Source organism: Mauremys reevesii, linkage group 24 (assembly GCF_016161935.1).
Source record: "Mauremys reevesii isolate NIE-2019 linkage group 24, ASM1616193v1, whole genome shotgun sequence".
Lineage (NCBI taxonomy): Eukaryota > Metazoa > Chordata > Testudines > Geoemydidae > Mauremys > Mauremys reevesii.
Window position 1 is genome coordinate 390,578 of NC_052646.1, and position 24,959 is coordinate 415,536.

General features: G+C 45.1%; 1 protein-coding gene across 6 annotated transcripts in view; it reads left to right on the forward strand.

Annotated features, from left to right (window-relative positions):
- The window catches only part of ASH1L (ASH1 like histone lysine methyltransferase), a 154,342-nt gene that overhangs the window by 113,549 nt on the left and 15,834 nt on the right, over window positions 1–24,959 (forward strand). For 5 of the 6 annotated variants that reach the window (XR_005591038.1, XM_039512676.1, XM_039512677.1 and 2 more), the window contains exons 8-16: window positions 10,622–10,695; window positions 13,379–13,424; window positions 13,677–13,785; window positions 15,953–16,159; window positions 18,755–18,901; window positions 19,824–19,932; window positions 20,114–20,275; window positions 20,471–20,565; window positions 24,067–24,224. Coding sequence is in view for 5 of the 6 variants with exons in the window: in XM_039512676.1 (XP_039368610.1) it covers window positions 10,622–10,695; window positions 13,379–13,424; window positions 13,677–13,785; window positions 15,953–16,159; window positions 18,755–18,901; window positions 19,824–19,932; window positions 20,114–20,275; window positions 20,471–20,565; window positions 24,067–24,224 (1,107 nt within the window). In the remaining variant the exon portion in view is untranslated. Of the gene's footprint in view, window positions 1–10,621; window positions 10,696–13,378; window positions 13,425–13,676; window positions 13,786–15,952; window positions 16,160–18,754; window positions 18,902–19,823; window positions 19,933–20,113; window positions 20,276–20,470; window positions 20,566–24,066; window positions 24,225–24,661; window positions 24,810–24,959 lie in introns of those variants that run through there. The other variant, XM_039512678.1, reaches the window with a different exon arrangement.

A 24,959-nucleotide genomic window follows, 5' to 3' on the forward strand; every position in this document is an offset into this window, starting at 1 on the left:
TACGCCTGAGGACATTCTGCACCAAAAAAATTAAAATTCTATGCACAATATTTTAAAATTCTGCAAATTTTATTTGTCAAATAAATGCGGAGGCTCCAGCATGGCATTGGGAAGCACAGGTCACCGGCTGCACAGAGGTGAGAGATCACAGGCCCTTGTTGGGGGGTTCTGGGTGCAATGGTAATGGGACTTTGCGGGGGGGTCCAGGTGAAGGTGTTTGGGGTTCAATGGGGAGGGGAGTCTCGGTTTGGGGGGTAGGGAGATTGGCCGGGGGGGGTCTCAGTGTGCGGGGCTCAGTACAGGGTTCAGATGCTGAGGGAGTGGTGCTCAGTGGGGTGGGGATCCAGGTGCAACTGTTTGGGGCTTGGTGGGGTGAGGATCTGGGTGGTCCAGATGCAGGGGGAGTGGGGCTAATCAAGGGGTTCTGAGTGCAGGGGTGTGAGGCTCAGCGGGAGGGTCTGGGAGTGAGAGGGTTTGAATGCATGGGGGTTGGGCAGATGGGAGAGCAGCTCACTGTACTGGGATCCTTCCCCCTGCAGCTGAGGAGCAAAGAGTGTAGGATGCAGAGGGGGAGGGGGAGTTTGCAGAGCTTCCTGCAGCTGGGGAAGAAATCTGGTGGTGGGTCTGACCTGGCCCCGGATGTTGTGCAGGAGAAGAAGAAGTCCCATCCTCCCCAGCCCAGCGCAGAGTAGCAGCTGAGCCCAGCACATAGTAGGAGCCACCAGCTGGGTTTTCCCCAGTTCCGCCTCCTGACCCACAGTGATTTACATGTCTGCCAACTGCCCTGGGCACCCAAAACATACTATTGGGAGAGGGTTGCATGACCGCACTTGTGGCTTCCCTTTGCTTCCCCATCAGAAAGTCATTTTTCTGCAGGGGAGCAAAGAAATATGTGGGGGACATCAATTTTGCACATGCTCAGTGGTGCAGAATTCCCCCAGGATTAATAGGTGTAAACTCCCTGTGTTCTATTGATTTTTATTGCAACATTACACTGGCAAAAGGGGTTTGTAAGGGAACTTTGCATTGTTCAGACAGAATGTTTGTGCCACCAAATGTTTTTGTTTGATTAGAATGTCTCCTTTAGCCAACTCCTTGTGTGTTGTGCTGTGAGTTAGCTTATTTAATGAAACAGTTGAAGGGTATGATAGATCTTCGTGTGTAAATCAATAACCATGAACTTTTAAGAATTCAGATTTCAGAATTAAAGATATTAACAAGATATCTGTGAACTTTCTCAATAAGTTCCTCCTTTTTTTATTAGTTCATGTGGCTTTGTCCCACAATTGAACTGTCTCCCTAGAGGCTCAGGTTTAGTATGCAATGCAATGATCCTTTTCTCTTTTTTCCACGCAAAGCCCCGACCTCCAGTTTATTTGTACCAGCAGACACAAACTTCTGCAGTAAAGATAAGGCAGCTTTAATTACTCTGTATTGAGTAGCTGGAGAGTGGTTTAGCTGGAGAATAGTGTTACAAGGTTTAATTCTCCCAGATAACTTTACTAGTGCCTGCTTAATGAGGGCTAGAAAATGTTCCATATTCTCCAGGCTCAGTGCCAGGGCACTTGAAAGAGCCTTTTGTTTCTCTCAGTGAGGTCATAGAAGTGAAAGCAAATTCCCAGCAGATTTAGCTGTTTCCTGGAACCTGCTAAGGATAAAAAAGATTTGAAAATAAAAACTAATTTAAGAGTAAGTTGTAAGGAAAACATTACAATTTTTATTTTCCAGTTTTCTCAGTGATGGAGGTATGCATTTGAATCTAATTTAAACCACAACAGTTATTGCTAGAGGAACATGAAGAGGCTTGATTAGACCCAGGAAAGCCAGGATGTTTGGGCACTGGGCTGACACTTCATATTTATTCACCCCTTTTGGTTTCAGATCTGTGCAGCGATATCCCAACAAAATGACAGGACAACATTTTAATCTTAATTTTAAAAGTCCTGGTGTTTGCAGTATCAAACCCTGACACTTGTAGTAGCCAGGTTCTTAATGGCAGAAACTTTGCATACACCAAGAAATTGAACTATTGCTGAACATGTTTTTTCAATACCATGTCCCCTTGAAATATTATTAGGAATGGCCTTGTCAAATCTACACTTAACTTTTAAGACACTGTTAATACCAGTTCATGGTAACCAATTATTGAATGTCATTTTCAGCACTGGTTCATATTCTTAGGGTGTAATAGGCTTAAGAGTTAGGTCATTAGACCCTAATGGATTCTCCTGACCCCTCTGGTCTATTGTGTAAATTAGGCTTGTGGAAACTTTTTGTATACATTTGTTATCTGTGCTAGATCATTCTAGTTCTTTGGGCACAGTAATGAGAATTAAGGAGAGAGTATCAAACTTTATTTGAGATTTCCTAGTTAGAAGTTACTGATGAATAATGTATGAGACAGAGCTTCTCTGCTCCAGTCAGATAGCTGTTTTCCTTAGTACGTCTCCTTAAGTAACTTCATTTCTGGAAGTTACAACAGATTTGTACTATGTAGTATCTGTGTCCTCTACTAACTGTTTGACACCCAGCTGTTGAAATAGGAAGGAATATCTCTTACACAAAAACAGTGGGATAGGCTGTAGATACCTCTCCAAAAAGAACATTTGTACAACAGGTTTTATTCAGGTCACTTATATTGGTTAGGAAAGAGGAAGTGATATGAAGATGTGGAGCTTGGAGTCAAGAAGCACTTCATATATACTGAAACCCTGCACTGCATAGGCAGATACGATTGTTTTTAGAGATCTCCTTGTTAAATTATGCAGCATAATGCCAGCAAAAGAGCCATTCACTGTCTCATTGGTTAAGAAATCAAGTCTGGTCAGAGTTCTGGAATTCTTGTCTAGATACTTAAGAACCAACCCAGCCACTATCTTGTCTCTCTTTACAAAGTGTAATTCAGTGCAAACTGTTCTGTCTCTTCCATCCATCCTCCTCCTCTCTTCATTGTACGATTTAGTAAATCAGAAGTGCTTAAAGAATTCCTCTTTTCTTCCAACATCTTTTTTCATGTCATATAATAAACAGTATATACATAGTAATAGTCCTAGTGCTCACTTCGGTAAAATAAGTAGGGGAAAAATTGGCCTTCCTGAGAAAATCTGACTGGATAAAACATAATGTAAAATAGATTGAATGCTTAAGAACACTATTCACACTCTACTTGCCATATATTTTAGTACACCCAATTGTATTGCCCACCTAAGCGCTATATACTGGGAGCAAGGGAAGCACTGATGGGGACTCAGCTGATTCTTAGGCGCATCCAACTGAGTACTTTATCAGATGACTTGGTCAGATTTTCCAGAAGAATGGACAGCATCAATGCAGAAGGGACAGCATCAGTTGCTTGTTTTACAGACATCTCACACTGATAGGAAGTACATTTTTAATGAGGATTGGCAAAATAAATTCTCCACAATGTTTCTCTGACAGAGAAGGCAGGGCTTAATGGATCAGAAAAGTTCACTTTGAGTCAGGCTGGGAAAAAATCCAGGATAGTGGCACCTTTTGGAAATTTAACTGAGATCCCATTTCAGTGCATTCATGGGTGGGGAGGGGGAGAGACTCATCCTCTACATACTAGTACATTGTTTGGGGAAAGGGAGTTTTGAAGAGCAAATGTCAGGATGAAGTCCTGACCTAAAAGCACAACTGTGGAAATTGCTAGTGGAAAGGATCTGTTCTTCTTCGAGTGATTGCTCATATCCATTCCAGTTAGGTGTGTGCGCGCCGCGTGCACGTTCGTCGGAAGACTTTTACCCTAGCAACCCCAGTGGGTCGGCTGAGCGCCCCCTGGAGTGGCGCCATAACGGCACCGCATATATACCTCAGCCGACCCACCCGACTCTCAGTTCCTTCTTACCACCCGTGTCGGTCGTTGGAACAGTGGAGTGCAGCTTGTCTGACCTCCGCTTCCCTAGCTTCCTCATAGTTTTTCTCTGTAAAGTTTGTACATAGTTAATATCTTAACTTAGGTTTTCTTGTTTTTCATAGTTTAAATCAGTTTAGTGTTAGATAGTTAGCGGGTTTGGGGGTTAGCCCCACCCGCACCCGGGACCGGAGCATATGCCCGGCTCCCCGGATTTCAAGCCGTGCTCGGCCTGCCGCAGGCCTATGCCTACAGGAGATCCTCATAGCTCCTGTTTGAAGTGCTTAGGAGAGTCGCACTTATCTACTAAGTGCCCAATTTGCAAGGCTTTGAAGCCTCCACAAAGAGGGAAAGAGACATTAGGCTTAAACAGCTCCTAATGGAGGCAGCCTTAACCCCTCCGGCCGTGGCACCGCCCGCTGTCCCTCTGGACTCTCGCAGCACCGCCACGGCACCGGGACACTCTGCTGTGCCACCGAAAGCGCCATTGGCACCGAAGCCGGCCCAAAGACGCTCGCTCTCGCCAAAGGCGAGGAAGGTAAAGGCCGCTGCTTCTTCGGCACCGACACCTGCGCTGAAGCAAAAGAGTGCGCCCTGCCCGGACCGCCCGGCACCGAAACCTGCCGCGGCACAGGTCCCTCCGCCGCAGATTCTTCTGCCGGCACCGTCGACTCCGGCCCCTCAGAGCCCGGCACCTGTGGCCTCCCCGGCTCCGGCTGCAGTAGAGATGCCACTGCCGTCCACTCCGGAGACCTTCGAGGCGGCGCGGGACCTCATTGCTCTCACAGACTCGGCTGTGCCACCGCCCCCGGCACCGCCGGTGTGGGCACCCCGTTCCATGGGCAAGCCGTCCATACTCAAGCCTCCTGTCGGCACCGAGCCTGACCAGCACCGATCCCGTTCCCGCTCTCACCAGCGCTCTCGCTCTCGACGTCGCTCTCCATCTAGGCGCCGATCGCAACGCCGCTCGCAGTCCCGGCACCACTCCACTACGCGGCACTGGTCAGACTCGCGGCACCGGTCATACTCACGCTCCCCGACTCGTCATTCCCGGCACCGTTCAACATCTCGGCACCGATACGGCCACCGCTATTCGCGAAGCCGCTCCCGGCACCGAACATGGAGATCCCGGTCGACCTCCCGGCACCGGGTCGGTCGCAGGTCCCGGTCTCGCTCCTGTTCTCGCTATCGAGATGCTTCACGGCACCGGTCTCCGCAAAGGCAGGAATTACGATCCGTCAGCACCTCGGTGCAAGGGTTATCCGTTCCACCCTGGCCCTCCCGACACGCCTCGGCCTCTTCACACGCCGAGAGTTATTATGTCGACGAGTATGACCCTCAGGTCCCGGCGGGCGTTTTTCACCAGTCCCATCAAGCGGACCAGGACCCTCATCACTGGGGTTACTGGCCTACCACCAAGCCCAAGGCGCTCCTATGCCTACCGTGCGCACCGTGACAAATGAGGCACGCGCCCCGGAGGCCACAGTAACCCGCCCACCGGATGACACGGAGGTCCCATCATGTGCGGAGTAAGGCAATCAGCCAGCCCAAGAGCCCCTAGAGCAGGAGCCTCCCCAGACGCGGACCGGGACACCATCCTGCCCGGGATTTCTTCCTCCTCCTCTTCTCCGGATGAGGCGGTGGCGGGGTCGTCGTCCACAGGTCCCCCACCTATTGACTTACGGGCACACCAAGAGCTCCTCCGCAGGGTAGCTCTGCGAATGGACTTGCAGGCGGAGGAGGTATCGGAAGTGGACGATCCGATAGTTACCATCTTGTCAGCAGACGCCCCTACCCGCATAGCCTTGCCCTTCATTAAGACTATCCAAGCCACTGCGAATACCCTATGGCAGACTCCGTCCTCTATCGCGCCCACAGCGAGGGGCGTGGAGCGCAAGTACATGGTCCCTTCCAAGGGATATGAATATTTGTATGTGCATCCGTCCCCATCGTCGCTAGTGGTGCAGTCGGTGAACGATAAGGAGCGTCACGGCCAGCAAGGCCCCGCTCCTAAATCAAAAGATGCTAGGCGAATGGACTTGCTTGGCCGCAAGGTCTACTCCGCTGGTGCCTTGCAGATCCGAGTGGCTAACCAGCAGGCCTTGCTAAGCCGCTACGCACATGACACTTGGGCTGAGGTGGAAAAGTACAAAGAGCTCCTACCTCAAGATTCCTGTCAGGAGTTCGCAGCCTTCATAGAGGAGGGTAAAAAGGTTGCGCGCACCTTGTTGCAAGCCTCCTTGGACGCAGCTGACTCGGGGGCGCGTACTATAGCCTCGGGCGTTACCATGCGCCGGATATCGTGGCTGCAGAGTTCAACGCTCCCACCTGAAGTACAGTACACCATTCAGGACCTTCCCTTTGATTCCAAGGCCCTCTTCTCTGAAAAGACGGACTCCCGACTTCAAAATCTCAAGGACAACAGGGTCATCATCTGTACTCTGGGGATGCATACCCCTGCTACCCAGAGGCGTCCGTTCCGTCCCCAGCTTAACCGGCCCTAATATATGCCTCACTACAGGCAGGACTCTGGTCGGCGATGAGGTCGCGGTGGACGTGGGCGGCGGCCTGGCAACCAATCGTCCCAGGGCAGAACCCCCTCTAAACCGCCAGGGCCTAAGCCATCCTTTTGAAGATGCGCCCGGGGACGGCATACCAGAGCTCTCTTCAGCTCCCTCCCTGCCCTTTTCCAACCGCCTTTCCTATTTCCTCCCGGCGTGGGCCCGGCTAACCACCGATGCCTGGGTCCTACGCACCGTGGAACGCGGTTACCAACTGCAGTTCGTTTCACCCCCTCCTTCCCACCCTCCTTCCCAGTCCCTCTTCAGGGACCCCTCTCACGAGCAACTCCTCTTACAAGAGGTGCATTCGCTCCTAGCCATCGGAGCGGTTGAGAACGTTCCGGAGACGGAGAGGGGCAAGGGGTTTTATTCCCGTTATTTTTTGATCCCCAAGTCCGAAGGGGGCCTCCATCCCATCCTCGACCTGCGAGACCTCAACTCATACATGCTGAAGTTGAAGTTCCGCATGGTATCCCTCGGGACCATTATTCCCACTCTGGAACAGGGAGACTGGTATGCCGCCCTCGATATGAAGGACGCTTATTTCCATATCGCCATCTTTCCACCGCACAGACGCTTCCTCCGATTTACAATCGCACACCTTCACTTCCAGTTTGCGGTCCTCCCCTTCGGCCTCTCTACGGCCCCAAAGGTGTTCACGAAGTGCATGGCCGTTGTCGCCGCCCACCTCCGTCGGCGCAGCATCTGCGTTTTCCCATACCTGGACGACTGGCTCATCAGAGGGGACTCGCAGGACACAGTCCAGCGGCAGGTCACAGTAATCAAAGACTTATTCACGCGCCTGGGCCTAGTTCTCAACATAGAGAAATCCACCCTGGTACCAGCTCAGAGGTTGGATTTTATTGGCGCGACCCTGGACTCATCTCTAGCCAAGGCCTACCTTCCGCAGCTACAGTTCCAGGCCGTTACGCAGCTAATCCGCACCCTTCAGGCCTCTCGTATGACCTCGGCCCGTGCTTGTCTCTGACTTCTCGGTCACATGGCGGCTTGCACGCACGTCACTCCGTTTGCCAGGCTCCGCCTCCGCCCATTTCAGCTGTGGCTCCACTCCAGATACCGTCCGCACAGGGACCCTCTGGATACCCTACTCACCATTCCAGCGGGTGTCCTTCAGTCTCTGGATTGGTGGCTGACCCCTTCTCGCGTATGCGCGGGGGTACCATTCCAGGCTCCTCAGCCTTCCCTTTCCCTGACAATGGACGCTTCGTCCCTCGGATGGGGAGCCCATCTCGGCGCTCTTCGTACTCAAGGCCTTTGGTCGGTGCAGGAGTTGAATATGCACATCAATGTCAGGGAGCTCCAGGCAGTGCGCCTGGCATGCCAGGCGTTCCGAACTCGCCTCCACGGCCGTTGTGTCTCAGTCTTTACAGACAACACAATGGCCATGTACTATATCAACAAGCAAGGCAGGACCCGCTCTCCCCCCCTCTGCCACGAGGTGATGCTACTGTGGGAATTCTGCATAGCCCACTCGATCCATCTAGTGGCGTCGTACCTTCCCGGTGTCAAGAACACCATTGCGGATCGCCTGAGCAGGTCCTTTCTCTGCCACGAGTGGTCGCTGAGAGCAGACATCGCTCATGCCATTTTCCAACAGTGGGGATTTCCCCATGTTAGACCTGTTTGCATCCCGATCGAACCGCAAATGCCAGGAGTTTTGCTCCTTTCAAGGCCTGGCACCGGGCTCTCTGTCGGACGCATTTCTCCTTCCATGGACTCATCTGTTCTACGCCTTTCCCCTGTTTCCCCTCATACACAAGGTCCTGCTGAAGCTCCAGCGGGACAAGGCACATCTCATCTTAATTGCGCCAGCGTGGCCCAGGCAACAATGGTTCACCATGCTGCTCCGTCTGTCGGTAGCCAGCCCAATTCCTCTACCACTTCACCCGGATCTTATAACACAAGATCACGGCACTCTCCGTCACCCAGACCTGCCAGCCCTCCACCTCACAGCGTGGCTCCTGAGTGGCTAGACCAGTTGGAATTGCGCTGCTCTGCTCCCGTGCAGCACGTTTTATTGAGCAGCAGAAAGCCTTCCACTCGCTCTACCTACGTGGCCAAGTGGAAGCGCTTCGCTTGCTGGGCTCAAGCGTGCGACGCTATTCCTTCAGAGCTTCCGCTTCCAATGGTCCTTGACTATCTCTGGTCGCTGAAACAGCAAGGGCTTGCACTGTCCTCCATCAGGGTGCACTTAGCTGCTATCTCCACTTTCCACCCCGGTGAGGGAGGGTATACGGTGTTCTCTCACCCGCTGATTACTCGTTTCAGAAAGGGCCTTGATCGTCTCTACCCCCAGGTGCGCCACCCGATTCCCACCTGGGACCTCAATCTCGTCCTCAGCAAGCTCATGTCCCCACCATTTGAGCCACTGGCCACCTGTTCTTTACTCTACCTGTCCTGGAAGACGGTTTTTCTAGTGGCTATCACATCAGCCAGGCGGGTCTCCGAGCTCAAAGCGCTCATGGTGGACCCACCGTACACCGTTTTTCATAAGGACAAGGTGCAGCTACGTCCTCATCCTGCATTTCTCCCGAAGGTGGTGTCCGCATTCCACAATAACCAGGACATCTTCCTTCCAGTTTTCTTTCCAAAACCTCACGCTTCCTCGAGAGAGCAACGACTTCATTCCCTTGATGTCCGCAGGGCGTTAGCTTTCTATATTGATCGGACAAGGCCGTTCCACAAATCCCCGCAGCTGTTTGTGGCAATTGCTGACCGGATGCGAGGTCTTCCTGTCTCATCGCAGCGAATCTCCTCGTGGCTCACAGAGTGCATACGCACCTGTTATAATTTGGCTAATGTCCCCTTGGGCCATCTCACCGCCCACTCTACCAGAGCCCAGGCGTCCTCCGCTGCCTTTCTGGCACAAGTACCAATCCAAGAAATATGCCGAGCGGTGACCTGGTCGTCGATTCATACTTTCGCCTCTCACTATGCTCTGGTCCAACAGTCGAGAGATGATGCAGCCTTTGGCTCGGCGGTCCTGCATTCCGCCACGTCTCACTCCAACCCCACCACTTAGGTAAGGCTTGGGAATCACCTAACTGGAATGGATATGAGCAATCACTCGAAGAAGAAAAAACGGTTACTTACCATTGTAACTGTTGTTCTTCGAGATGTGTTGCTCATATCCATTCCACACCCACCCTCCTTCCCCACTATCAAAGTAGCCGGCAAGAAGGAACTGAGGGTCGGGTGGGTCGGCTGAGGTATATATGCGGTGCCGTTATGGCGCCACTCCAAGGGGCGCTCAGCCGACCCACTGGGGTTGCTAGGGTAAAAATCTTCCGACGAACGTGCACGCGGCGCGCGCACACCTAACTGGAATGGATATGAGCAACACATCTCGAAGAACAACAGTAACAAAGGTAAGTAACCATTTTTTACTGCACTCTTGGGTCACCAGGACCCCACTGTACACACTGTCCCAGTAATAACATTGAGATGTTACAATGTGAAAAATACTGCAAAACCAGAGTAGGTACCTTCTTGAGGAAAACAGATTTTTGAAGATTAAAAGGTAAGTCTTTTTATATCTGTAAAATGTATTCTGGCCTTCCAGTTTCTTGCTTTACAATGACCTCTCCTGTGAGAACCCCTGCAGAGTTCCTGGCATTGTTGTCAGGAGTTTAGCTGCAAACAGCAGAGTTTTATGATCTCTCTCTAAGGCCAGTCATTGAAGTACAGTTTAAGTCCCCTCTCTGCAGAAAGCAGAGTGCCTTTCCCCTCTCACCTTCCCCAGCAAGCCAGTCTTCATATTTGGAAGTACAGTTTATGTGACCCTACTTAAGAAGCTAATGGAAAAGATCTGTTACTGCACTGTTGGGTCACCAGGACCCCACTGTACACACTGTCCCTGGCAATAACACTGAGGATGTTACAATGTGAAAAAAAACCTCATTCAGTACCCATAAGAATAAACCTAGCTGTGACACTAGAGGAAAGCCAACAACGCCAGCATGTTTTGAAGGATTCTTTACTGACATGTTTCCTGTGTTGCCCCTAATAAACAAAATGTTCTTTGAGGATTTCTGCTATTCTGCCTTTTACTATTTTCAGAGACGAGGGGGCTCTGTCAGAATTTGGGCTCTGTGCCCATTCATGGTAATCTTTCCTCATGAGTATATGTGAATGAGTGTGTGACATGTAAACCATTTTGTTTCAGGGAAGTATCTGAGACAGAAGAGAATAGATTTCCAGCTGCCCTACGACATCCTCTGGCAGTGGAAACATAATCAGGTACAAGACAAAAATGTTACTAAGTGCCAAGATTGCATTCAGAAATGCTAGAAATAGACTAGGGTTCTTACACCACAGCTACAGTTACATTTTCTGAATATTGGTAAATATTCATGTTGACATTAATGAGAAAAAAATAATAATTTGCATGTATATATTTAATGTGGACAATTTCCATTTTTCCCTTCCCTGCAAAATAGCAGCGGTCCACTGGGTTTCTGAAAAAGCTCATCTTTAATTTTGCTATGGACTTTTGTTTTGGAAGCCCGCCTACTTTTTATAAGAATCTTGTTTTAGACGCGCCTCAGGAGAATCAGATGTACTGCCAAGAGCACTGAGAAATTTCAGGCCTTATTTTTCTTGAATCAGTCCCAGCAGAATGGAATTTATTTTTCATTTGCAAGCTGAAATTTTCATACTGAGGGGACTGGAGAGAGTGTCTAACAGTTACATACTTTAAAGATCTTTAAAAAGAATAGGAGTACTTGTGGCACCTTAGAGACTAACAAATTTATTTGAGCATAAGCTTTCGTGGGCTACAGCCCACTTCATCGGATGCATGCAGTGGAAAATACAGTAGGAAGATATATATAGAGACACACACACACACACACACACACACACACACACACTGAAACAATGGGTGTTACCATACACACTCTAAGGAGAGTGATCAGTTAAGGTGAGCTATTATCAGCAGGAGAGAAAAAATCTTTTTGTAGTGGTAATCAAAATGGTCCATTTGCAGCAGTTTGACAGGAAGGTATGAGGAACAGTGGGGCGTGGGGTGGGGGAATAAACATGGGGAAATAGTTGTAGATGTGCAGGTGAACGAGCCTCTGATAGTGTGAATCACCAATGTGATATATGCCATCATGTGCCAGCAATGCCCCTCTGCCATGTACATTGGCCAGACCGGACAGTCTGTACGTAAAAGAACAAAATGGACACAAATCAGATGTCAAGAATTATAACATTCAAAAACCAGTCAGAGAACACTTCAGTCTCCCTGGTCACTCGATTACAGACCTAAAAGTCACAATATTACAACAAAAAAACTTCAAAACCAGACTCCAACGAGAGACTGCTGAATTGGAATTAATTTGCAAAATGGACACCATTAAATTAGGCTTGAATAAAGACTGAGAGTGGATGGGTCGTTATGCAAAGTAAAACTATTTCCCCATGTTTATTCCCCCACACACACTGTTCCTCACACCTTCCTGTCAACTGCTGCAAATGGACCATTTTGATTACCACTACAAAAAGATTTTTTCTCTCCAGCTGATAATAGCTCACCTTAACTGATCACTCTTGTTAGAGTGTGTATGGTAACACCCATTGTTTCATGGTGGGTGGGTGTGGGTGTGTGGGTGTGTGTCTCTATATATAACTTCCTACTGTATTTTCCAGTGCATGCATCCAATGAAGTGGGCTGTAGCCCACGAAAGCTTATGCTCAAATAAATTTGTTATTCTCTATGGTGCCACAAGTACTCCCGTTCTTTTTGATGATACAGACTAACACGGCTGCTACTCTGAAACCTTTAAAAAGAATGTAAGACTAAAAATAGGGATTTCTTTTCTGTTTCTTAACTGAGAAGTCTCCACAGGTGATTTAACACAGGCAGGGTAAATCCATCTCCAACTCCACAGCAAGAAATGAGCTCTAGGAGATGTAACCTTGCCATGTAAATGAACTAAACAAATTCCCAAGGTAGTGTGGCTTGAGGTGCTCATCAGAATACCACCAAAGGCTAATCTTAAAATAGTGAAAGCTGTTGACATTCTACTTGGGGAGAGTTCCTGGCTTTGACTTTAAGATTATCTGCATCTATCTATATCTTATCTATAGTATAATATTGCATAGTTAAAAATTGTATACACTCCTTATGCACCTAATATCTGAACACATATAGAATCATTTTGTAATATGATATCTGCGCCCCTTTGGTACTGAAAGGGGCTACTAGTGCAGTACACACAAAAAGTGAATTGTAATTATTCTTTTAAAACACAATTAAAAGGAGAAGTAATTAATGTTACTTTATATTGAATTATTAGCTGAAATCTAGTTCTGTAATAGCTTATATAGTAAATATGTAACAGTGGGAACTCCCTTTTATCTCCTGTCCTCTCCTTATATATAGCAAATTATTCTGACAAAAGGATCTGCATTTCCCTTGGTTCCAGCCCAGAGGTCTTGGGCTTGAATTCCAATTTCCACCTCCTTCCCACTGTACTGAGTATAAGTGTACTGCATTTCCACAAGAGCGGGTGCCCCTACTCAGTCATTTTAAATAAGTGTTTTTCACTGTAATGCTGAGGGAAATATTACTACCCCAAAGAGCTATGTCTGTTTCCATAGATGTTCTGTTTGACTTTTCCTGCTTGCTATGGTCAGACAATATGGAGGACTAAACCATGTTGGAACTTATGTTCAATGAACTCTCTAAACTTAGGTATTTTTTATTCAGATACATTTTTAATCTCTCTTCTGATGTCTGCACACAGAGAAATAGCCTGAGCTGGTGAAGAGAAAGCTTTATGCATATATATTATCCAGTAATTAACATAAACATATACGTATGAATACAGCATGCCCATCATTTTCCTGACACTTCTGAATGGCGGTTGCAGTTGTGCAATGTATTAAGTAAGAACTTTCTTTTTCTTCCTTTTAGTTGTACAAAAAGCCAGATGTCCCACTTTATAAAAAAATCCGTTCTAGTAAGTAACTTTATTATTTATTTATTTATTTGCTTGTTTGTTTTATTACTTAATATAGGGTGTCATTATACATGTGCCTTACACTAAGCAGTGTAACTATCTAACGTTGACATGACTTCCAGTCTTCCACCACCCTCTGTTCCACAAAGGACTGACTGGCTGTCCACGTTCTTCTCAGCTTTCTATCATTGGGGTGAAAACATTTCAAATAGCTGTTTTAATCTGGAAAAATGATTTTTTTTCTTTTTCCAGATGTCTATGTGGATGTTAAGCCTCTTTCTGGCTATGAGGCCACCACCTGCAATTGTAAGAAACCAGATGATAGCAATGGAAAGGGCTGTTTAGATGACTGTCTTAACAGGTAGGAAATGTGCTCGCTAAGGAGAATAAGGGAATTCCCCTGAACAGGCTAATCGCCATAAACTGATACTATTTGAAAGTTAAAGAGATGTGATGTGTGTGATCCGAAGCTCATCAGTCTGAAATTATCCCAGTACAACGAAGTGTGGATACAGAAGCATATAGCATAGTTTCCTTTACTGGCTACCGCTTTAATAATAAGAGAGCATGCTATTTCTCTCCCCTCCTCAGACAGGAAAGCAGTCTATTGGGCTGTGCTTGAAGCTTTCAAAGACCCATTTTACTCCATGGACAATAGTAGAAGCCATTCTTTTGATGTTTCCTTTTGAAGAACTTGAGTTTGAGGGCAGGAAGGAATCTCTCAGTTGTTCTGAGGTCAGATCTATGTTCAGAAAAGAGCAGTTGCTGATGGAGCTGGAAATGGATGACTCAAGAGGGAAGGGAAGGTATGAAGAAAGAGCAGGAATCCCATGAGGAGGAGAGAAACAGAATGCAGTCATTATCACAAAGAGGAGAGCCAGGAAGAAAGTAAGAACAGAGACACATTATAGGGATTTTGGATTCCATTCATGACTACCAGAACAGTTCTCTGTAGGGAAAGAGCATGACATTTCTTCAATCTTAGGGAGTAGTAATAACATCTTAGACTAATTTGCCATTTCATTATGATTAAATCAACTTTGCTTATGAAAGTTCTTCAGATCTTGCGTGCTAAGCACAGCTCTAGTCTTCATAATTTAGGTTACCAGAGAGGTTACATTTTTTAAAAATGATAATTTCATTAATTTCCCATTGTTCCTGAATCTAAACAACACCCTATCTCCCCAGCGCTCCTGTCCCCTCAAAGCTCTCCTGCCATTCAGCAAAGTGGCATCAGAAAAAATGAGATTTTTCTAAGAATTTATTTAAATTTTCTAATCTTTAATCCCAGAAGGTATGAAAAGATCAGGTTTTCCTGTTCAGCATAACACGTCCCTCGAATGAAGCATCTGCAGTTTACTCATCCTCCTTGGAATATTGCCATAGAGTCTACTCCCCTTTCCAATTCAGGCCTGTATTACAGCATAACTGGAAGAATTAAAATGGAACACTGTACCAAAAATGTTGTTGTTCATCATCCCAGAAGCAGAGCCAATCCATAATCTCCTTCTCCAGGATTAAAACCATAACATTCTCCCAATGGATAATTCAACAGAAAATATATATATATATATATAAAATATGTTGGGGACTCTGAAAAAAACAGGTTGCACAAATGTAGAATAGGTATCCAGAGATTAGTGTAAGGGATTTCTATACCTTTTACTAGCAATTAAAATGCAAGAGATATTGAGCCTGATTCTCTTCACCATGGTGTGACTTTGTTGAAATTGCAGAGCAGCTAAACTGACATAAAAGAGTGGAGAATCAGGACTGGAGACTGTTGAAATGCTATACATAAATTATGCCACATGCCCCTGTAAGAAGCATAATAGCGGTAGAGCTGGGCAGGAAATGCTTTTCTGATCCTGGGAAGATTTTTCAAAATCTCAAAAAATTCATCCCCAATCAGGACTCAAAATTCAAATCTCAAGAATATTTACAAATTAATAGGAAAAAATCATTTCAGATCAATCAAAATGTTTAATTTCAGTTTTGACCTTTTTATTTAAAAAAGACAATTGTATTATAATTAGTTTAACTTTTGAAACAAAAAGGCATTTTGAACCTATAACCATAAGTTTTCATTTTAAAAATATTGAAATGAGACATTTCAACAATTTCTAAACTTGTTTCAAAAAAATTTTTGAACTGAGAAATTCACTGAAACCAATCCTTTCTCGCGAAGAATTTCTGTTTTGACAAATTGCCATTTTACAACCAAAAAAAGCTGTGTCAAAAATTCCCAGTCAGCTCTAATTAGAGGGTTTTTTTGGCTCTGCACCTTCACTTGGATGTGTATACCTACAAATTTCCATGTGATAGCTCATTGCATTGCTACTTCTGAGATAGGAACTGGGACTGAGATAGTATCAGTTTTGTGACAGAGGAAGGAAAGGGGATCCCATTGTCATCAGAGATTTGGGGAAAAGTGACACCTTTAAAAGGATTTACAGTGTGTTTTGCTTGAACAGCAGCGCTCCGTGTATGTTTACCATCTTTCTTTAGCTTTTTTTCTTTGATTTTAGAATGATCTTTGCTGAGTGTTCCCCTAACACTTGCCCTTGTGGTGAACAGTGTTGTAACCAGAGGATTCAGAGGCATGAGTGGGTGCAGTGTCTGGAAAGATTCCGTGCTGAAGAAAAAGGATGGGGTATTCGCACCAAAGAGCCCCTGAAAGCAGGACAGTTTATCATCGAATATTTGGGAGAAGTTGTTAGTGAACAAGAATTCAGGTAGAAACTTATCATTACTGTTTCAAATGGCAGACTCACTAAGTAACTTTGAGAACACGTTATCCCCTGTAGGGAATTAGTTACTAAGTATGAGGAGGGAAGGAAGGGGCAGTATTTTTCTATCCACTAGCACCAGGTAGAACGCATAGAATTTATCATTTTAATCAATAAACTTTTCTTCAGTCAAGCTGAGAAAGGTTATTAGCCTCTGCAACATAGTGCCTGCAACATCTGTTCTGTAAATGCCCAATGCCACAAGTGAATATGAATTTGATACAGAAACAAGCTCTGTACAGGATTCCAATTGTACAAGACAATCAGCAAGCAGCATTGCGTAGGAAAAGAAATGAGCCTTTACAGGCAGATATAGAGACAAAGAACAACAGGTGGGATGATTAATACTCAATGAAAGGAATAAATCCCTAGTCATGTTAACTACATACCAACTACTGTCAGGGTTCAATCAGAAGATAGATATAATGTTTACGTGAAGAGTGAGCTGCTGACATGGCTGAACCCATTTCTGCACTGCTAAGGAGGAGTAGCTCTTACCCTAGGACATAGCCCAGGAAACTCTCCAACCCTGGTGTGATGGGTTGGGTCACAAAAAACCCCTCAGGACTGCCACGTGATGTGCTGAGACTAGCTCTGAGCCCATTTTCCCTGGCACCTTGGGATTTCAGTACCCTGTCTTGTTGAGCCAGACATGCTAGCCTGCTGCAAACATAGGCGCCAACTCCATTGGTGCTCCAGGGCTGGAGCACCCATGGGGAAAGCTCCCCTCACCCGCCACCCCATCTCCTCCTCCTCCTCCCCTGAGCATGCTGTGTCCCCGCTTCTTCGCCTACCTCCCAGCGCTTCCCGCCCAGCCACTGCCAAACAGCTGTTTGGCAGCATTAGCATGCTATGGGAGGGAGGGGAAGGAGTGGGAACGTTTCATGTTCAGGGGAAGAGCCGGGACCAGGGTGGGGATTTGGGGAAGGAGTTGGAATAGGGGCAGGGAGGGGACGGAGTTGGGGCAGGGACTTTGGGGAAGGGGTTGGAATGGGGGTGGGGCAGGGGTGGGAAGAGGTGGGGCAGGGGCGGGGCTTCATAGGAGGGATGGAGTGGGGGCAGGCAGAGGGGGATTGAGCACCCATGGGAAAGAGGGGAAGTCAGTGCCTATGGCTGCAAACACAGACCCAGGTCTGAACTACGTCCCCCAAAAGCTACAGACTTAACTGAAACAACTTAAGAAGTGCTGCTGTCTCTGGCACCCAGATACCCAGTTCCCAATGGGATCCAAACTCCAAATAAATCCGTTCTACTCTGTATAAAGCTTATACAGGGTAAACTCATAAATTGTTCTCCCTCTGTAACACTGATAGAGAGAGATGCACAGCTGTTTGCTCCCCCAGGTATTAATTACTTGCTCTGAGTTAATAAGCAAAAAGTGATTTTATTAAATATAAAAAGTAGGATTTAAGTGGTTCTAAGTAATAACAGACAGACCAAAGTAAATTACCAAGCAAAATAAAACAAAAACACGTAAGTATAAGCCTAATACAGTAAGAAATTGATTACAGATGAAACCTCACCCTCAGAGATGTTCCAATAAGCTTCTTTCACAGACTAGACTCCTTTCTTGTCTGGGCCCAAGCCTTTCCCCAGTATAGTCCTTGTTCCAGCTCAGGTTGTAGCTAGGGGATTTATCATGATTGCAGCCCCCTTTCTTCTGTTCCACCCCCTTATATATCTTTGGCTCAAGGCGGGAATCCTTTGTCCCTCTCTGGGTTCCCACCTGTCCTTCTAAATGGAAAAGCACCATGTTAAAGATGGATTCCAGTTCAGGTGACATGATCACATGTCACTGTAAGACTTAATTACCCACTTGCCAGCACACACATATACAGGAAGACTTACAAGTAAACAGAGCCATTTACAACCAATTGTCCTGGTTAATGGGAGCCATCAAGATTCCAAACCACCATTAATGGCCCACACTTTGCATAACTACAATAGGACCTCAGAGTTATATTTTATATTCATAGTTTCAGATACAAGAATTATACATTCATACAATAGGATGAACACACTCAGTAGATCATAATCTTTGCAAAGATATGTTACATGGCATATCTAACGTAAAACATATTGCAGTTATGTTATATTTACACTCATAAGCATATTTCTGTAAAGCATTATGGGTATAACGTCACACCCAGAAAACCAAGATGAAGAGAAGTGATAATTTTCGAGAATATATACAAATTGCACAGTCCACTGCCATGTGCATGTGACCAAAATGAAATCTGTACAATTAATTTGCAGAACAAGAGGTAGCATGGTCTGGAGGGAACAGCTCCCAAATTCTAATCCCAGCTCTTTCAGTGACCTTGGTCAAATCACTGCTCTTGTCTGTGCTTCAGTTACCTTATCTGTGAAAACAGAGATGACAGTGCTTATCCTCTATCTCTGGATGTAAATGTAAAGTGTTTCAATTGTCTCTCTAAAGCCACGTCCCAGAGGTCCTGCGCATTCTGTTTCCATATTAACTGTGTGTGTGCTTTGCTTTGACAGTTGAAATCACAAGAACTTCCCTGTGTTGCTTTCTAGGAACCGGATGATTGAACAGTACCATAATCACAGTGATCATTATTGCCTGAACTTAGACAGTGGGATGGTGATTGACAGCTATCGCATGGGCAACGAGGCTCGATTTATCAACCACAGCTGTAATCCTAACTGCGAGATGCAGAAATGGTAAGAAACAAATACTGTACATGCTGGAACTCTGGCTATACCCGTAGTTAAAATGTAGATAGGATGAGCATCTTAGAGAATTTGGTCTCGAAATAGGGAAGAGGTGAGTTGGGCAGAGATTGAAACAACATCAAAATATAAGGATCTTGTATTGTGTAAGACTTGTACCATATTGCTGTCAGGTAAATGTCACATCTGAGGCAGGCTGCTGTCCTGCATGGATCTAAATAGTCTGTTCTGGTATGGAAGCTCCTACATTATGTATGTCATATTGCTACGATATTATAAATCATTAAGACTAGATGGATCAATAAGATAAATCCATATGCTCTTCCCCTCTGACAGTTCAAATGTATTTGAGTTAGGATAATAGTGGTAAATTCTGACTATTTTACTATCTGTTACCACTATTCTCTACTTAGGAAAGACCCTAGTGTTAGGATAGCAGGAAATACAGCGGGTAGGGAGTGAGTATATTAGCAGAGATTTGCAGGGGTGGCTTTACACTGGAATGTTGGGTGAGCATAATAGGATTTATAATAAGGATAGCGTGGTGTGGAAGCTTGCCCTGCTTGTCTGTACCTAGCGTGGCTTTACCCAGTGCTAATTAGTTTTTCCTTTATAAGAACAGGAAAATTCAACACAAAAACAATTATGGAAAATAATAGAATTAATAGATATATTCAATGATAATGTGAGGTCAAGTGTTAGTTTCTGGTTCAGAATAAAGCCCTGAAAATAAGTGAATTTTGGTGCTGGGGGTGATTCTTTAATTTGTGGTGCCTAATGTGATTTGTGATTATGTTCTTATGGACAAGCCTAATTTCGCCCCACCGCCAATTCTTCTGGCTACCACCTCCAGACTTTGCGACCCCTGCATGATGATAAAAGCCAGGACGTTTTCATTGTATTTTCTTTACAGGTCTGTTAATGGTGTCTACCGGATTGGGCTGTATGCACTTAAGGACATGCCTGCTGGTACTGAACTGACTTACGACTACAATTTTCACTCATTTAATGTTGAAAAACAGGTGAGGCTCACACTACTAAACCTAGATGAGTCTCACAAAAGATGAACGATTCTGTGCAGATTAGGGGTTATTACCAATGCCACACTGTGTTATATGTGAGTGAGCTGATATTTGGTAATATTGACAGATTTTTCCATTGTTGTGATTTTATTAAAAAATTATTATTCTCTTTACTTCAAAGCAACTCTGCAAGTGTGGTTTTGACAAATGCAGAGGAATAATTGGGGGCAAGAGTCAGCGAATGAATGGACTCTCAGGCAAAACTACCCAGCCTGTCACCACACACAGAAGGCCTGGACGATCGAAAGAGAAGAGAAAGTCAAAGCACAAACTAAAGAAGGGGGTGAGTACTGAAGCCAACTCTTCTCATATAAACAGGTTACTGGGAAGTCAGTTTGTTTCAACCAGACCAAGGTGAAGCATATTTGTTACGTATGTGCATAGAAAACTGGAGAAACGATGTTCAGAGATTGTTGCTCAAATGAATTGCTGTACCATTTGTCCTTGGTTTCTCTCACCAGAATTATCTGTTTTACAGAGGGGCCACATTCCAGAGGAGACTAGTGAAAGTGTGAACACGCCAAACAGGCTGACCCCACAGCTTCAGATGAAGCCCATGTCCAACAGAGAAAGGTAAGGAAGGATTTTGTTTTTCTCCCCAGTGTTGTTTTTCTCCCCAGCAATGCAGGGTTGCTATAAAATCAAAATGAATCTTTTCTCCATAAAATAAGGCATCACAGAATGTCCAGTTGAAGAAGAAGGGGTGCTAGGATCTGTGTTAAGTAGATTAAATATTAAGATCTGTTGTGGATCAGATAGGATCTATTGTCCTCAATCTGAAATTGTGGCATTAGTATTAGGATGGCCTTTCCAATCACTGTTTTAGAATGGGTCATTACTAGTGGGGTGGAGAATGCATACACTTCATCAGTGTTCACATTGCTCCTGGGTAATGTGTTACTATGTTACTGCTGGAATCAGGCACACCTGTTCAGTCCAGTGTAGAATGCCTCAGCCTGCTCTCTGCTGCTGTTCTGGCAGGAAATCCGCTCTTAGCGAAGCAGAACCAATCAACATGAAGTACTGGTTTTAGTGGAACCAACCACACAAAGGTTTTTCCTGTGCAACTAACAAAATTCATTGCATTAGCATGGCTGGCAATGAGTAGAACAGGGCAGGCAGCAGTTTGGCCTGATGCATTTATTAAGACCTCTTTAGAAAGGAAAATAGTAGGGAGAGACTGTGTAAGGTTTTTTATGCGGCATATATTAAAAGTGGGGAGAGATGTGCCAGAAGAGCAAGTTCAACACCTTAGCATTGCTCACCAATACAAAGGTGGAACTGTCAGGGCACAGATTACCATCAGGATGAGGATGTAAGGATCCATGGACTAGAACCTGGGTCTGAAGAGCCTGAGATAGCTGACATTCCCACAGTGCCACCAGGGAGCACTGTGGAGACTAGGCGCCGCAGGAAGTACCGCCCAAGGGACCCAGAGTGACAGTACCCTACCGCCCTCTGCCAAGTGCCCTATTTAACCCTGGAGGATGCCCCAGGAAGCTGTCTGACTTTGGGCCTGCTGCAATTCCAGACCTTACCTCAGCTCCTGATCTCTGGTCTCTGATCCCAGCATGACTCTGACCCTGACCCTTGCCTATTGACTCCAGCTTGGTACTACCTCTGGTCTCGGGACTCAGACTCCAGCTTGGTTTTGACTCTGACTTCAGCTTGCTACTATCTCTGGTCTCTGTCTCTGGCCTGACTTTGATCCTGACTCATGATTATTGAACCTGGCTCTAGTGATTCCTCCGACCCTTGCTCATGTCTCTGATGTGTGGACCCCAGCCCAGCTGTGATCACTAGGCCAGACTGCCTGTGCCCCAGTCCCTTACAGTTTGTCCAGATCCACTTTAAACCACTTTAAACTCAGTCAACTACTTCCTCAGGCAGCCAGCATAAATAACGCAGGGTGGCAGGCATGATGTGATGGCAGCTCTTAGACATTTTGGGCAGTCAGTTGCTGTAATCTGCAGCAGCTGCAAGTGGCAACCAAGCTGTAGTCCCTAGTAAGTGGAAGGGAAAATAATGGCCCCTTGCTGGGAATATATGTGTTTCTTTGGTAAAGTTATCAGAGGGTAAATACCGGTAAATACACAGCCTGTGCAAATTATGCTGCTGAAAATCAAAGCTGTGTAATGTAAATAACCTTCCTTTTCATGGAAAGAATGTGACTGAAAATAATGAAACCTACTTCACAACTTCCAAAGATACCCCATCATGAGTGGGGACACAAAGGAAAAGAGACCCTCCTCATACTGATGCTCCCTACCCAGAAGCTAGAATTCTGTCTTTAAGGTAGTCCCTCCAAAAGAGGCCCAGCTATCAGGGTTCACAAAGCAAGATAATTGAGTGACTGATGCAGGACTCAAATAATAAAGAATTAAAGGAGGATAATATAATTAATGTCAATCATCATGGGTTTATGGAAAATAGATCCCATCAAATTAATCTCATACCTTTTTTTATGAGATTATAAGTTTGATGATAAATATAGGGTTGATGTAATATACTTAGACTTTTGTAAGGCATTTAACTTGGTACCGCATGACATTTTGATTAAAAAATAGAAAGCTATAAAATTAACATGGCACACATTAAATGGATTAAAAACCAGCTAAACTGATAGGTCTTAATTGTTAATGGGGGCAGTCACTAAAAGGGTGTGTTTCTAGCAGGGTCCTGCAGGGGTCAGTTCTTGGTCCTATGCCATTTAATTTTTTTTTTTAAAGACCTGGAAAAAAACATGGTCATCATTGATAAAGTTTGCAGGTGACACAAAAATTGGGGTAGTGCTAAATAATGAAGAGGACAGGACACTGATACAGATCAAACTAGATCATTTGGTAAGCTGGGTGCAAATAAGCAATATGTGGTCTAATATGGCTAAATGTAGATATATACATCTAGGAACAAAGAGTGTAGGCCATACTTATAGGATGGGAGATTCTATCAGTAACTCTGAAACAGATTTCGGGATTATCAGCTGAACATGACCTGTGACCAAAAGGGCTAATGTGATCTTTGGATACATAAATCTTGAGTAAAAGTGGAGAAGTTATTTTACCTCTGGTTTTGGCATTGGTGTGACTGCTTCTGGAATACTGTGTCCAGTTCCGGTATCCAGAATTCAAGAAGGATATTAATAAAGTTGAGAGAGTTCAGAGAAGAGCCACAAGAATGATTAAAGGATTAGAAAACGTAACTTCTAGTGATTGAGCTCCTTTAGTCTAACAAAAAGAAGATTAAGGGTCACCTTGATTGCAGTCTAAAAGTACCTACAGGGGGAACAAATATTTAATCATGAGCTCTTCAGGCTAGCGGAGACGGATATAATACTATCCAATGGCTGGAAGTTGAAGCTAGACAAATTCAGACTGGAAATGAACTGTAAATTTTTAACACTGAGAGTAATCAACCATTGAAGCAACTTACCAAGGGCCATGGTGTATTCTCCATCACTGTCAATTTTTAAATTAAGAGCAGTTGTTTTTCTAAAAGATCTGCTCTAGGAATTAGTTTGGGGAAGTTTTCTGGCCTGTGTTATATAGAAGGTCAGACAAGTTGATCACAATGGTCCTTTCTAGCCTTAGAATCTATGGATCTATAACTGTGTTATCAGCAAACTGATGTATTTAGGAATTATCTCTCCAAAAGGTATTAAAGAGGTGACAGAACAGAAACTTGAGGGATGCAACATTTCAAACTCTTCATTGCTGAACATGCACTTACCTATCATTATCATTGTCACTAGTAAAAACCACACTACTGGAGGGCAGTTCCAGACACACCATCGTCACCACTTAGTTACCATTTCAATAACACATGATCAGCCATTTCAAAAGTCACCAAGAAAACAAGCCTTAGACTGTCATGAACCCATTTGAAACAAAGGGCTCCCATCACTACCTCCAAATTGAGTTCTGGCGTGCTGCATAATAGATGGCATGTGGTATCCCAACACTACTTCCAAATAGATCGGGGAATATCTAAGCTGTTGTCTTCTTTCCTCTCCTTCCCATAGCCAACATTAAGACAGTGAGGTGATTTGAAAATGAATGTTTTTAATTTTTGCAGGAATTTTGTGCTAAAACGTCATGTTTTTCTGGTACGGAATTGGGAGAAGATTAGGCAAAAACAAGAGGAAGTGAAACATGTCAGTGACAACATCCACTCCGCATCATTATATAATCGCTGGAATGGAATCTGCCGCGATGACGGCAACATCAAATCTGGTAAGGCCTGCACAGTCTCCTGCTGTTACCTCTTTCTTCTGCGGGACCTAGTCAAATCACATTGGTGTGAAAGTTTACAGGTGGATCATTCAAATCAGTTCTCAGATCCAATAGAAAGTTGCTACCAAGTCCAAATAGCTTTTCAAATACTGATCGGAGTGTTTATGTACAGATCTGTTTTCACTGTTACCCTGAGTGAGGAAGAAACTCCCTCTATAGGCATATTATTTTAATATTATTTGTTATGGGGTTTTAAACTTTCCTCTGAAGCATCTAGTATTTGCCTTGGCCATTGTAAGAGCCAGGGACTGGACTGGATAGACCACTGGTCTATTTAGTACAGAAATTCCTGTGTTCCTCTGCTGGATCCTGAAGGCTCACAGCTCCCACTGGAAATGCTATTGTTCATTTGGAATTCCTGTCTCTTCTCCCCACAGGTGATTTTTCAGAGAAGGAGAAACCTGATGTGGACATTTTAGGGAATTGGCATAACAGCATAAATAATGCAGGGCAGGATTGGTCCTTAATGAGAAAAGAGCTGCTCAGCACCTGCAGCAGCAATCCACACTAACTTTGAGAGTTCTCATTATCCTCATAACAGTGAGCATCTCTGAGTTTAGGCCTTTGGGAAACAAGGTTTTCTGGCTTGCCATCTGTTATGGGGATGGGACGTGACTGCCAAAGGAAAGTTACAAGCCCCACTCCAAAACACTGCTCCATTCAGAAGATCAAATA